The 15,283-nt window shown below is 33.4% G+C and overlaps 2 protein-coding genes across 2 annotated transcripts in view; both read left to right on the top strand.

Annotated features, from left to right (window-relative positions):
- LOC133176759 (uncharacterized) overlaps nt 1–5,919 on the top strand; it is a 38,602-nt gene extending 32,683 nt beyond the window's left edge. Inside the window, exon 3 of the mRNA XM_061311830.1 lies at nt 5,057–5,919. Coding sequence (XP_061167814.1) covers nt 5,057–5,919 — 863 coding nt within the window. The remainder of the gene's footprint in view (nt 1–5,056) is intronic.
- A 4,961-nt stretch (nt 5,920–10,880) lies between these two features.
- LOC133176758 (tripartite motif-containing protein 59-like) lies at nt 10,881–14,156 on the top strand. The gene is given in 4 exon segments (XM_061311829.1): nt 10,881–11,015; nt 11,018–11,171; nt 12,847–13,173; nt 13,931–14,156. Coding segments are annotated over 4 exon segments (840 nt in total). The 5' UTR covers nt 10,881–10,882.
- The last annotated feature ends 1,127 nt before the right edge of the window (nt 14,157–15,283 follow it).

Here is a 15,283-nt window from a genome sequence, read left to right as displayed (position 1 = left end):
CTCGAATTGGTCTTTTAGGTAGCATTGCAATTACCCAGAAACTCGTAACGAGTTGTTTAGATAACTAGGATATGCATAAAAAAGTCCAAAACAAGTTAGATTTATGCAGGGACGTATATACTAACGGGATTGGAAACTCTAGCAATATGGCTCATTTAGGTTTATTCATCATTTTATCTTATCATGTCAGTTCATTATGACCCATCATTTTATTCAGTCAATTACCCTTCATTAAATGCTGCTGTTGGGTTACTAAGTTTGTTGGATAAGGGGGCCTTGATGGGTAAAATGTACCTCAATTTAGCGTTTAGGTTGCTTCCTGTTCAGATTTTAAACATTTAGGTTTTAGAATAAATGATATGTTTTTTCTTTGACAAATGCCTGCCTTTTGAGCTTTCAGCGTCTTGTAGTCTTTTTGAGGAATTTTTTATCTTGTTTGGAGTGGATATTGAAGCAACAGTCTGGACAGGAATAAGTGGTGCATTACTTAATTAGATGACTTTTTGTTTGCTGGTAGAGCAGGTAGCAATACATGTGATGAACTTATGTCACTGTTTGTGGGGCATTGTAAGCAGTTAGGTGTCAACTTAACTGTTCAGTGTGGCCTTCAACTTTCCTAACCTTTTTGGGTTTTGAGTAAGATTCGGTTGAAATGATAATAAGAATCCCAGTTGATAAGTAGTTTAAAGGATTTGATCAACAGTTTTATGGAGAAATGGAAGGCGGTTCTGAGGGAATTCCAGGCTCTTGCAGGTATGGTGAATTTCTGTTTGCTTGCCATTCCATCGGATCGGGCATTCACAAGGCGTATTTATGATCTAATGCAAGCTGATGCCAAACTACATCACTTTATCGGGGTTTCAGTTACAGTCAAGGAGGACTTGAATGAATGGTTTAACTTCGTAGATATGTTCAATAGCTGCTGTTATTCGCATTGACTGGGAAGATGATGAGCAACTCCAACTATTTACTGACAACTGCAGGGAATTCAGATTTTGGCTGTGGTGCTTTTTTGGGATCTATTGGTTGATTTTCATTTCTTGAATTTGTTCCAATTGTCTTAGCAATTCATGCTTGAAGATGTCAATTATTCAGCAAAAAAAAAAAAAAAAAAAAAAAAAAAATATTTTCCAAGTCGACAATGAGGCTTGGTAACAATTTGAAACCAAAAAATTTCAAAAGACTGAACGTGTTATGTGTTTGGTACGTTCTTTGGTACTTCACACAACGTTAAGCAATATCCAGTTCAGGGCTAGTCATATTTCAGGTGTTAATAATGAAATTGCTGATGCATAAGTCGTTGTCACTTTCAGGGTTTTCGGTCATTTGCACCTCAGGCGGACTTGGAGCCAACATCAATACCAGATTCATTTGTAACCATCATCTCCAGGTTGAATTGAAGTCAGGCGGAATTGAAGTGTTCAATTGTATTTAATACAAGACTTGCTTATCATTGTAGTTATATATTTGTGGAGGGAAACTTTTCATAATTTAAACTAGAACTAGGGTATATATATATACGAGGGGTTATCAAAAAGTTCGTGGACTAGCGCTATAAAATTGATATTATGAAGTCTGTGCTTACAAAATTTGTAAGGAGCATAAAACAACAAAAGTTTAAGAAATGTTGACATTTTTGGCTTGATACGTTGATAATTTACCAAATTATTATAAAATAAAAAGACATTATATAATCACCCGGCGCTGTCGCCGTTTAGTTTCATGACGTGCGACAACGTCATTCTTTCTCAATGTCCGCCTCGTACACTTATCTTGATGAAAATACCTGGAGTTAGGTAAGGACTTAAGCCCGTCTTGTTTATATGACTTTACAATGTCATGAACAGCTGCTTTCAATGCATATAATATTGTAAATGGATCTGTACATAGGGAAAGATCCTCTCTTGATTATGCCAGAATACTTAGCTTGTTGGAGTTCAGTTTCTACAAAACACGATCAACGTCACTTTTGGACCTGACTGACTTTTGAGACCCTGACTACAAATCGACATTAACTGTGCATCTTTCATCCCTCTGAATCTTTCTGGGCATTTAAAATCAAACACTCTGGACGCATTTTACTTTTCTGTAGCCCGTTTAAACATTCCTTAGGATCTATACCAGTTTTTCCAGATGCGAAACTTTAAAGAATGTTGGAAAAAGAAATTCCTCCCCCTTTTTGACGTCCTTTTCAAGCCTTTAATTGTTTGGAAGTCCATATAATATTTACGATAAAATTTCAAAGAACTTACAGAATGGGATAAAATTGCAAATTTTACGGAACAATTATGTCGTACCACATGCCTGAATTAACGAGATTTTTTAATGACAAATGCTCATACCAAAAGAGTTTTTCTCAGTTTCACTCATGAAGAAAAAACGTCATATTTGAGGTTGCGCCGGCTTGACATACCATTGCTTACAAAATCATAAACAATTTATTAAAACTTATGATATACGGTTTATTCTATAGATAGAAAAAAATTATGCTAACTAAATGTGTTAAAATTCATTGATGTACCTAAAGCGATTTTAATTTTATAGCGCGAGTCTACGAACTTTTTGATAACCCCTCGTATACATAAATATATGGAAACCAAGGTATGAGAAATTGTTTTATAAACATCATTTAAGTTATTTAATTCATGCATTCCTTCTAAAATTTGAAAAAAAGATTGTGCTTTCCGGGATTGAAATACCTTCAAATATTCAACCAAGAAATATTGGAGATATAAATTGATTTACATATGTTCTAGCTATCTGCTTCTTCATTACAAAATATGAAAGAATAAGACATGTGTAGCGCATGTCTTCGACATATTGTTTCTCACATGCATTTTGTTTCTGTAGCACTCTAACAAAAAGTCAACCAAGTCATCTCGTTTATAAAATAATGGCACACTTTTTGAGTGCATACATATGTATCTCATCCAACTATAGTATATTTTTTGCATTAAAAATCAAGGCTTATAAACTAATAAAATGACAGCAGCATTCCTTGTTTTTAAGGTGACAAATCAAACCGTGGGTCCAGACATATCTAAAAAGGGTATACTAACGCAGAAAAAAAATACTCAGTCACAAAAGCCCTAAAACTCACTTTGTCGTAATAACAAAGCAAAATGCTTAGTAGTAATGAAAAGGATGAAGATATCGAACACTGATCAATCTAAAAGAAAATCTACAAACAATACAAATCTATGAACGGATGTAAAACATGGACCCCCGGAAATTCCATACGTGGGATCAGGTGCCTCTGAGTAAGCATCCCATGTCGACCGGTCACACCCGCCGTGAGCCCTATGTAAAAGTGGGAAGCTGTTGGGGTATTCAAGACTGTTATCAAGTACAGTAAAACACGGTTGCAGTAAACATCGATATAATAAATTCACCTTTACAGCGAAGTCATTGTTATCACATACTTTTTATTTGTGCTACAATAGCTCATATGTGTCTGAATGTTAAATATGATGATGATCATCGTATGTTGGTTTTCCTTGCTGAAATGTGAAGAGGTATCTGTGTTTTAATTGGTACCGAATTTGAATTCTTTAGATCTCTTAAAATATTTTTCAAATTGAAAATGCAGGATCTAGTTTGGAGGGAGTAAATTGACGGACATTTATATTTCGACTATTAAATGCGAAAAAAAACTGTTTTCTTTGGCCATAAGACCTTAGTTGACTTCTTTGACCTGAAGAAACGTTGCTATGGTTAAACATACAACACGTACTCTCTTTCATCATCAGACATCAACTTAAACATTGTAGTTGTTTACTTATACAAACAAAATATGATGAGAAATGAAAAGGAAAGATCTGACACACACAAATATACATGCATATCTCTCTTCGTCTCTCTCTCTCTAGTTGCCTGCGTGGCTCAGTGGTTAGAGTACTGTTCTAGAATCGCTGAGTAAGGGAGCTGATTATTACTTCGTGGGTTCGAATCCACTGCGGGTCGTGGAGACCGGTCCTTCGGGTGAGACCGTATTAACCGAGGTCCCGCAGTAGGCGTTGGCACGGAAAAGATCCCTCAGTACTCAATGGCCCTGAGTGCCGAGCATAGTTATAAATTTGCAGCCCTCCACCGTCAAGTGGTGGCGTCTACATATGAGTGAAAAATTCTCAAGAGGGACTTCAAACAACAAACTCTCTCTCTCTCTCTCTCTCTCTCACACACACACACACAAACACAAACACAGATTTAAAAATAAAATAAAATAATTTAATTTTAGTTGTAACAAGTCATTTGATTGGATAAAAGATTTAGTTTATATCTTATAACATAAGTTGCCCACGTCACAATGAGTTGCGTCAAAAACGCTTTTTTATAAACCGCTTCGCGGTTTATAAAGAGTAAACTGCCCCAAGTTATGTTATAACGGATAACATAGGTTAAAATAAGCTTCATTCCTTCATAAATAAATGGGTTATATTGCCAATCGATACGTCTGTTTTCTGAAAGCATCTAAAAGGGGAAAATCCTAAATGTTTAAATAGCCTGTATATAATACGACACAATTCCAAAAGACTACAGATAACGAATTACCTGCGTAGAATACCAGTTTGTGATATCTTGGTCCAAGAACTTTTATCTGAGTTTCCGCTTCTAGAAAATAAATATTATGACGGCCAAAACATTGAAGAAACTTGCGTAAGTAAATGTAACATTTTTTCAATTTGTTAACTGAGAAATTAAATTATAAATTGTATAATTAGTCAATGGCATTGGAATTGTTTTTTGAAATGTGTTTGTTTCTTTGTATGAATAGTAAAGTAGGTAAATATCACAATCAATTAGTGTCTTCTATCAAATGTTAATTAGATCTATAATAATATCAACAGACTCGGCAATAATGGAGATACTGGGGGAATAAATAAACCTGATGACAGACCTTTCCAAGGCCAAGATATCGTGCGCTGTGATAAATGTGTTAAAAATGTGCGTTTTACATGTATACCCTGCGAAACGAAACTTTGCAAAGCATGCGTTGGTGATCACTTGGAAACTAAGGGCTCTCCTCGTTTTCATCAATTTGCTTTTTACGGTGTAGATGATAGAGAGATATCGTCTGAGCCTAACGTAGAGGAAATCGTAGACAATGATGAGAATATAAAAGATACATGGAGCATTGCACTATTACCAGACTTGCCAGAATCACAGCGAATTATTGTTTGCAATGACCAGTCCGTCGTGCTCTATCAAAAGCAGAGAGATCGCGACTGGTCTAATAAGGAGTTAAAGAGAATTAACGGAAATTCTTTTATCAGATGTATTGCTACTTTTAATTCTCGCATTCTTTACTCGGCAACGAATTGCAAAAAGGTATATGAAACAGATGAACAATTTTCAACTGAGGCTACCAGACCATTTTTTACATCTAAAGCTGATGGGTGGACCCCTAGAGGTATAGCATTTTCCCTCCTTAATCCAGGCAATGTTTGGATAGGTTTGTATCACGCACAGACGAAAAAAGGGAAGGTTATCAAAGTTCAATCAGAGGGCAAGATTGTAGGATATCTGGGTGATGAGGGAGACAGAAAACCATATACAAATCCCCGATTCCTGGCTGAAAACAGAAACGGAGATATCTGCATAGCCGATGGAGTATCAAAGAAAGTATTTGCATTATCCCCAAACGGAAATGTTTGTTTTTCATATAAACCTTCCGGAATTATATCTGGATACGGAGCTCGAACTGTTGCAACAGATAAAAAGTGTAACATTCTTGTTGCATATCCAAATGATGGCATACATGTGTTAAATAGCATTGGAAAGTGTCTTCTTATTTTGAAAGAGATGGCATATCCCACAGCTTGTTGTGTCTCTTTGAAAGATTCACTGTTTGTGTGTTCCAAAGATGGAGACATTAAAGAGATAACATACCTGATGCCACCGTCTCCAACCAACCAGTAACTACGACAACCGACATAATATGTTATCATGTCCAAAGATTGACTGACACTTAATCAAGAATGTTAAGATGGATGATGCATGATTCCTTATCTGACAGGAGTAATTTTTCTTAAAAATATTCGTAGCTGAAGACAAGTATTTTCAGAAACAAAAGGAAAGGTTTGTGAATGTTATATATTTTATTGCAAAATGAAATGAGTTTGATTACATAGAGGCTACTATTCTTAACAGCAAAAATGTGGGAAATGTGATTGATTTTCAGCACAAAATGGATATTATTCAGTGTGACATCAAATGTAAAAATTATTCAAAACCTTAGGAAAAAAGGTCTTTTACATTAATATTGGAATCTATTAATAATCAGGTTTTTCTTAAAGAAACCATATTTATGACAGATAATATGAATGAAATAAAGTAGTACCAATTTTATATTCAATTGAAATTCTATAGATTTATTTTGTGTAGCTTAATGTTGATTCGATATCTCAACGAAGTAATTTATTTATCATAAGCAGCTCAAGTCAAAATTTTTCAAGACCAAAAATAGATTTCTTATGTAATATTTATTTTAGTATCCCCTAATAAAAATTTACCATAGTTAACTATAGTTTACTATAGTTAACTATAGTAAATACTTTGATACTTTGATTTACTATGAAACTTTACTTAAGAACTTTTTTGAAGATTTAGAGTCTTAATATTTCTTAAATTACATATCAATGATGTAATATTTGAAATAATATGTAAATATACAAGAAATATTTCTTTTTAATAGCAGAAAATTACTTGTAGGAATCTTAAAAGTTAAAATATAGCGATCGATCTGAAATCCATAGTAAAAATACTTTGATTTACTATAGTGAAAACTTTGATTTACTTTAGTTAACTATAGTAAACTATAGTTAACTATAGTTAACTATGGTACTTTTTTGTTAGGGTCCCTATTGTTAAATGATTTCTCTGTGACAACTATATTTACCTCAAATAATGAGGGAAAATCCAATATCGACTTTTCTTTAATTTTAGCATATTTGTAAAAATCTTTTTAAATTCATTGTTAGCTAGATCTTTTGAACATTGAATATTTGCAGTTTGTATTGTTATTATAAATTCAATAAAAGTTGTGATGTCATGCGTGTTTCGCGACTTAACACATTGATAGTAAGTGTGCTTTTTATGACAGACTAACAGAGATATTATTACGGATTGCTCTCTCTCTCTCTCTCTCTGTGTGTGTGTGTGTGTGTGAATGTGTTAGTATTATAAAAGTATTATTTTTGTACATAAAACCCCCATAAATATGCTCTTTAGATTTGTGACAATTCATTAGCATTCTTTTTCACTTTCGATACTTACTTTGAATAGATTACTTTGTATGTCTTTTTTCTGGGCTTCTGTAGAAAACGCATTATCTATCATTTTTATTAACTCCTAAATAGTTTGTATACACTTGTATTTTCCCATTTGTTAATTCATGGAGACGGACATTTTCCAGTTATTATTATAATTGTCTGATGAAAGGTTGAGAAAATGCAACTTTAGTGTACATTTCAAAAATATAAATATATTATATTTTTTTGAAAATTTCTGAACGGAAATTAATGTATTGATCGAAATTAATTGTAGCCTTCACTTCCTTTATTTCCTCAATATATGACCAAATTCTGATTAATTATGTATTCTGTATTCTATAGAACTGTAAGATGACACAGAGGCAGCTTTGACAATGTAATTCTATACAAAACAAAATGTTATGCTAAAATATTGTAACTTGAAACTCAGCACTACACTATAATTTTTATTTTGAAGAAAATAAATGAAAATTTTTAGGTTGTTTATTATTGCTTTATTTTCCAATATCCTTAATTTTTTCACAAACAGGTATTCAAATACATTACATTTTCCTTTAATATAATTTTGCAAAATGAATCAAAAAGGTGAAAATAACAAACATTGATCAAAATAAAAATTAAAAAAAACAAACAAACAAACAAATAAATCTGTCACAGGGCCCCGGAAATTCAAGAGGTGTCTAGGAGGAGTATGTATCCCCTGTCAACCGTCAAAGCCGCTGTGAGCCCTATGTATTTATCAGGTAGACGGATAATCCTTAGTAAAATTTAGTACGTACATGGCCTAACAATTGGTATGAAATATGGCTGTCAAAATACGACGAAATGATAAGTTATATTTGCTTACAAGGACCATAACAGGGTACTTCTATTAGAAGGGCCATAAGATTTAATTTAACGAGGTTGTTGAAGCAAGTCTCGGTATTCCCCATATGATACTTGAACTTGGTTGATGTATTAACATTTTGACTAGTTTATCTAGCCATTTGTATGTGTAGCATATTATCAAACAAGTACTTTAAATCACTGCCATTTTTAATTTTTGTTTGTACAATGCATCATGCAAAGGTTTCAATATCTTATTATAGATAAGAAAAAATATCTAGAAAATATAACATTACGAGTATCATTAATATTCAAAATACTATATTTGGTTATCCATTTATTAAATAGTAGATAAAATCCCGCGCAAGCGCGGGGAATTCAATTTATACCACTACCGACAGAAAAATTCCAATAATATATATTGTAGTTTCTACCGACAGCCTACAGGTTTATAGTAGGAAGAAATACTTTGTTCAAAATCCCACATTTAGCTATGGAGCTGAAGTAGATGTACCTAACCACCCCCACCCTCCTTTTGTAAAAACTTGAAAATAACAATTTCATTGATTGACGTTTATGTGAAACCTGTTAATATACATGTACTATGTTATGGATATTGTACTTCAGGTGCTTTTATTTCATTTCCGTCAAGGAAAAAAGCAGCAAATATGAACATTTTAATGATAAATTGATTTTTTTGTTGTAAACATTAGCTTTTAACGCCCTATGAATATGCCCAGTATTTGATATACAAAAGACTGTAATCGAAAAAAAAAAAACCCTTGAAATGTATTGATTAAAGCACAAAATATTAACAGCTTTAATTGTATTTGAACAATACCTTATTCAATAATGTTTTCTTTTCATGTAAGCAAATTTATTACGAACTACAAATTGAGGAATCTATAAATATATATATATATTATATATATAAATATATTCACAACTTATAGTGTTATCAATGATTTACCATTATTTCGATGACCTTTCACACAAAAGTTTTTTTTTTCGTTCATGCAGTTTTTCTTTTTAACATCGGACTAAATGATGTTCTAGAAGTTTCCGTCAATACTAAGATCGGTGAATGTCGGAAATAATTTGCACTTTTCCTTTTTTAATCGGTTATCACAACTTATTTCTTTTATATCATTTTTAAATCAAGTTTTGATTGAATAATTCAGTGATGATCTTTTATGAAATACAGTTAAACTTCGTTATCTCGAAGTTGACGGGACCGTTGATGAACTTCGAGATATCCGGGGGTACGACATATCGAGTGTTATTATTCTAATGAACTTCAAATAAAGTTAGTGCAATGAACATGGACTTAATAGTAGAAACATGTCAAATTCCTTCTTGTTTGAAATTCTGTATACGATTTCTTTAATATACATGTACATGTATTTAGCAATAAAAAGATTTTTACATACTCTTTCTAATTCACAAAATAAAAACTTTGTATTTTATGCACAGAAGTATAATCCTTCTACCAACCCGGCAAGTCAACCGCTAGCATCGTTTCCCATGTATACATAACCGGATATCGTCTATGCATTGTAAATTTAAAACCGGTCGCTGTCAGAATAACGCAAAAGAAATATATATCTTTTTTTATTGGAAATACATGTTCATACATTATAATCAGTTAAAAAAAATATTTTACAATGATAAAATCAAATGCAAAAGAAGAAACACGCACTTTTGTCTAACTACAGAACACTGAATCACATGGCACTATAGCACAAGTTTTCACTGCGACACACGCTCACCAGATGATGGTGTGTACTGACGATTGTAAATTCTGCGCGTTCATATAGGAAAAATAAATTTAATTGCATTAAATTACAGAATTTTGTTTCACTTGGTGTTTATAATTTTCATTTTTATATGCATAAAGTATGCAAGCACGTTTATTACACATAGCATTAAATAGCGCTTATCAAGATTTATAAGCGTACCCCAGCCACAAAACAATTAACGTGTAATCCACGCGAATGCATTAGACTAATAAACTAAACCTTTGGCTTGCATAATTAAAATCAAGCTAAGCCATACATACACCTCGTATAATTATTGCGCTATTATCTGTTGATCACAGGAACAAGGGTAACTCGTGCGTGACAGACAGGTGGCTCAATAAAGCGTTCAGTTTACCTAACGGACTTGATAATCAGAGCGGAAAATTATCGTGACTTCGAGATAACGCATGTGATTTTAATTAATGGGTACACAATTTTACTTTGAGATAACGGGGGTATTCGACATTACCGTGTTCGACATAAAGGGGTTTATTTTAATCATTTATAAAGCAAATTTCGTCGGGACCGCGGCCTTACGTCGACATATCCGTGGTTTTCGAGATATCTGTGTTCGAGATTTCGAAGTTTAGCTGTAAATAAACAATTGCTTGTTGTCAGTTTCATTAAAAATTGCCAGTAACTTAGATCCGCCAACCGAAATTGTCACCATACTCACGTTTTTTGCTATTTCATGGCTGTTTATAGAAAATGAAAGTAGACTTCAAATTTAATGTACGATACTTACTATGCGAGTAAAATCTGAATATAGTTTACGGACATCATCTTGTATCTAGTGTATTCATAGAGGAGTTAGTAAGAACTCGCTTGCACCCGTTTCGGAGTTTGTTTGCAAAATTTATTAATTTACAAGTATAGATTTGAAAAGAATGAAATTATGACTAATACAAGCTTTCATACATATAGTTCTTGCAGTGTCCTTATTTTCTAAGCAGGAGATAAACTCTAACAGGCACTGCGTTAAAGATAATGGCCACCGCTTTGACTGACATTTCGTCATTTGAGGACGTCACAGTATGTTCTATTTGCTTTGAGAAATATAAAACACCGCGATATCTACCGTGTTCTCATTCCTTTTGTCAGGACTGTTTATCGTCACACATTGTAAGTGTAAATCTACGGACACAAGATTGGGTTTTAATTGTCCATTGTGTCGAGAATTCATTCCTGTTGTCGGGCCCTTTGATAAACCAGCGGAATGGGCAGAATGTTTCCCTGTGAATGAAATACTGGAGAAAAGTCTTAAGGAGGCTCGGGGGTCAAGAAATTAACCATAAGATATAACTTACTTTTATGCCCCGGGATCGAAAGATCCCGGGGGTATATTGTTTTTGTTCTGTCTGTCTGTTTATCTGTTTGTCTGTTTATCTGTTTGTCTGTTTGTCTGTTTGTCTGTCTGTTGTCAACTTTAAGCTTGCCCATAACTTTTGATTGGTTGGAGCTATGACTTTCATATTTCACATGTGTATTCCTTGTGACAAGACCTTTCTTCGGGTACCATCATATTTGACCTTTTGACCTTGACCTTGGAGTTTGACCCACTATTGCAAAATTTTATGAGACTTTAACCTTAGCCATAACTTCTGAACAGTTGGTGCTTGGGCTTTCAAACTTCACATGTATATTTTTTGTGACAAGGCCTTCCTGTGGATACCAACAACTTTGACCTTTTGACCTTGACCTTGGAGTTTGACCTACTTTTGAAAAACTTTAACCTTGGCCATAACTTTTGAATGGTTGATGCTAGGGCTTTCATACTTCACATATGTAATCCTTGTGTCAAGACCTTCCTTTGAATACTAACCACTTTGACCCTTTGACCTTGACCTAGGAGTTTGACCTACTTTTTAAAAACTTTAACCTTGGCCATAACTTTTGAATGGTTGGTGCTAGGGCTTTCATACTTCACATATGTAATCCTTGTTACAAGACCTTCCTTTGGATACCAACCACTTTGAACCTTTGACCTTGACCTAGGAGTTTGACCTACTTTTTAAAAACTTTAACCATGGCCATAACTTTTGAATGGTTGGTGCGAGGGCTTTCATACTTCACATATGTAATCCTTGTTACAAGACCTTCCTTTGGATACCAACCACTTTGACCCTTTGACCTTGTCCTAGGAGTTTGACCTACTTTTTAAAAACTTTAACCTTGGCCATAACTTTTGAATGATTGGTGCTAGGGTTTTCATACTTCACATATGTAAACCTTGTGACAAGATCTTCCTTTGGATACCAACCACTTTGACCTTGACCTTGACGTTTGACTTTTATTTAAAAAAACTTTAACCTTCGCCATAACTTTTGAACAGTTGTATCTAGGTCTTTCAAATTTCACAGGTGTATTCCTCGAGACAAGACCTTTCCTTTGGGTATTAACATTTTTTATCTTTTGGCCTGGATTTTGACTTGCAATTGAAGAAACTTTAACCTTCGCCATAAGCTGCCATACGGGGGCATCAGTGTTTCACAAACACATCTTGTTTTAGATATGATATCTTAAGCTGTCAACTGTCATTTGGCAAACAAAAATTTCATACATTTTAGTTTTAAAATTTTATCATTTTGTATATCTTTATATGGAGCTCTTCTTCTAAAGGAGATCAATATAGTCTGAAAATGGCCACAACCACCCAGCCCTCTTAAAAGTCCAGACCAGAAACTTTGTGATCCTTGTTTGAGAGATAACGAGGAGGAAGACGCGTCTGACTTTTGTTCATCATGTTTGGAGATTTTGTGCAAGATTGGTTAAAAATGCCATAGAAAACTTCTGTTGTCAAGGGGCCACAACGTCTGCTCCTTGGATCAGATCATATCGCAACATATACAATCAATTTTAGGAAAAGATGACTTTTGCAAAAAGCATCAAGACCAAAAGTTGAATCTCTAATGTTACGAACATGAACAGCCATGTTGCATAATCTGTCGTAGAGCAAAGCATAGACAATGTGATTCTGTTGAAGCGGTTGAAAAGGCTGTAGAAACGTATAAATCAAGTGGCAAAATTGATAACATGGTAGAAGATATAAGAAGTTTTAGAAAGAAATTAAAAGACGCAAAAGACGAACAAGAGAGGAATATTACGGAACTAAAAGACAACTTAGACAAAATCACAGAAGAAACTGAAAAAGAAATAAACAATGTTATTCGTCTCATTGAAAGATTGAGAAGTGAATATTTGAATGAGTTTTCTGCTGTTGTCAAGAACGGCAAAGAAATGCTAACCAGAAATGTAGTCACTTTCAATGATGGGATCCAGTTTGCTGACTTTTGTTCTGACATGCTTGAACAAGCTAAAGAAAAAGATGATTCAACCTTTATGAAAAAATATTGTGCTACAAATAAGTCATTTCAGCAATTGAGAAGCACTAGATTTAGAACGAGGGGAGTGCGAATAATGGTCAAAAAAGAAACTATTTTGAAAGAAGTGTAAAACATTAAAACATTAGCAACCATTGAGGTCAGTGAAATTTTTCACGACATCAAAAGTGACATCTTTGATTTGGAGAATGTACAGTTACACTTAGTTACTAAATTTAACATCAACGGAGGATGTGTGCGCAATGGAACTTTTCTTTTAAACAAATCATTTATATTTTCTGATGGAAAAATGGGAAATGTTGTTATGGGGAAATCTCGAAGAAGGAATGGAAATTGATTGGAGACATAGGATATCTTTATGATCCTTTTGGCATATTGCAAAAAGGAAATGAATTGTTTGTGACATGCAAAATTACAAAATCTATTGAAGTGTTTTCTATATCTGATTTCAAGAGAGTGAGAAGCATCAACCTTGATTTTGAAAGCTTTGGGATATCAGGTTATACTTGGCATGTGGCAGCAAGATTGTTAAAATGGATACGTTTGGTAACGAAATAAAGAAATTTGATACAGCAGGCTCTTCTGCTTTTCATATTCTTGTTGCAAAATCTGGAATCATTGTGTATACTGACTGGAAGATTAACAAAGTAAGAGGCATAAGTGAACAATAGGATACTGCCTGGGATTATACTAGTCCCGAACTAAAATGTCCATATGGATTGGAGAGCGATTCACTGGGAAATATATATGTTGTTGGTATGCATAGTAATAATATCCATGTGTTATCAAATTCTGGTAAACTCATTAGGATTTTCCAAAATCTCAAAAGTCCAGTATTTTCGAAAATTGCCAAGGAAAGAAATGAATGTTGCATATGTAGCGATTACAAAACCCTTACTTTTTACGAAATAAAATGTTAAGCTATTTACTTGAGTTATGCTTTTTAAGTCATGTTGACATGTATTCATCAGCCACTTACTTAATGTTTTGAGTGTAAAGACTGATAAAAAGGGGAATCTTTTGTACCATATAAATCGTTCTGTATTTATGGGGTGTGAAAAAAAGTTGTAGATATTTTGATTTTTGCTAATTAATGAAAATATATTTATAATCATATTCTGGATTGAGATCAAAATAAGCAATATACTTAATATTTTTTCTATTGTTTATTGTAGGCTATTTGTAATTGTATTATTTTTGTAAAGCGGTATGCACCTGAAAGTATTGTAATACCAATTTTTCATATGCCTTCTGTATTACTGTAGATCAGTTAAACCTGATCTTTTTGCACCTAGAAAAAAAGTTTGAGATATTGATTTAAACTAGTGTTGTTTTAAAAATATCATTATCATGACAATGCTCTTATGTAAATAAACGCTCAAGGATAGTCTTAATAAGAACAATCCTACGTCTAGGAGTCTAAAATATGAACCCCGATCTTTTTGCACTTGAAGATAAGAAAAGAACTGCGAACGATAGTATTGTTCCCCCGCCTACCTCCAAGTCAATTTTCAAAAGTTAAGATATTCGAATGATTTTGAATATTTATATTGATATTTATATGGATTTTCATAAAACATTACTTCTTTGGGAAAACAACGAGAGATAACTCTAAAATTTTGGTAAAACTCGTGTTTTTCACTATAGAAATCAACGGAAAACGGAAAATATTTTTAAAACATCTTTCCCCCCCGTGAAACAAAAATTCCTTTTTACGGGTAATATGGACTGTCATTTCACAAATTCATACCAAAGCTTTTTGTGTTTCACGGGGGGGGTGGGGGGGGGAACATATGTTTATATACAAAAAACGACAAAAATGCTTATTTTTTCAGCAATTTCCAAGTGCTTTACAACTGAAACATTATATTTTACTAATATATATGCTTAATTTTATATGCATTAAACATAAGAAAAAGATTTAAGAAACATTTATTCATATTCAAGACTATTTCAGAATATGGTGATGTTTTATAGCCCGATTTCAGTGGAAAATATCGTCTACCCCCCTTATTTCAAGAGCTGGAATTAGGGATATTTTACTATG

This window comes from Saccostrea echinata, unplaced genomic scaffold (assembly GCF_033153115.1).
Source record: "Saccostrea echinata isolate AGI-Se365-2 ecotype Australia unplaced genomic scaffold, CSIRO_AGI_Sech_v1 ptg000081l, whole genome shotgun sequence".
Taxonomy (NCBI): domain Eukaryota; kingdom Metazoa; phylum Mollusca; class Bivalvia; order Ostreida; family Ostreidae; genus Saccostrea; species Saccostrea echinata.
The sequence above is the reverse complement of the archived record's forward strand: the minus strand, read 5'-3'. Positions and strand labels throughout refer to the sequence as shown.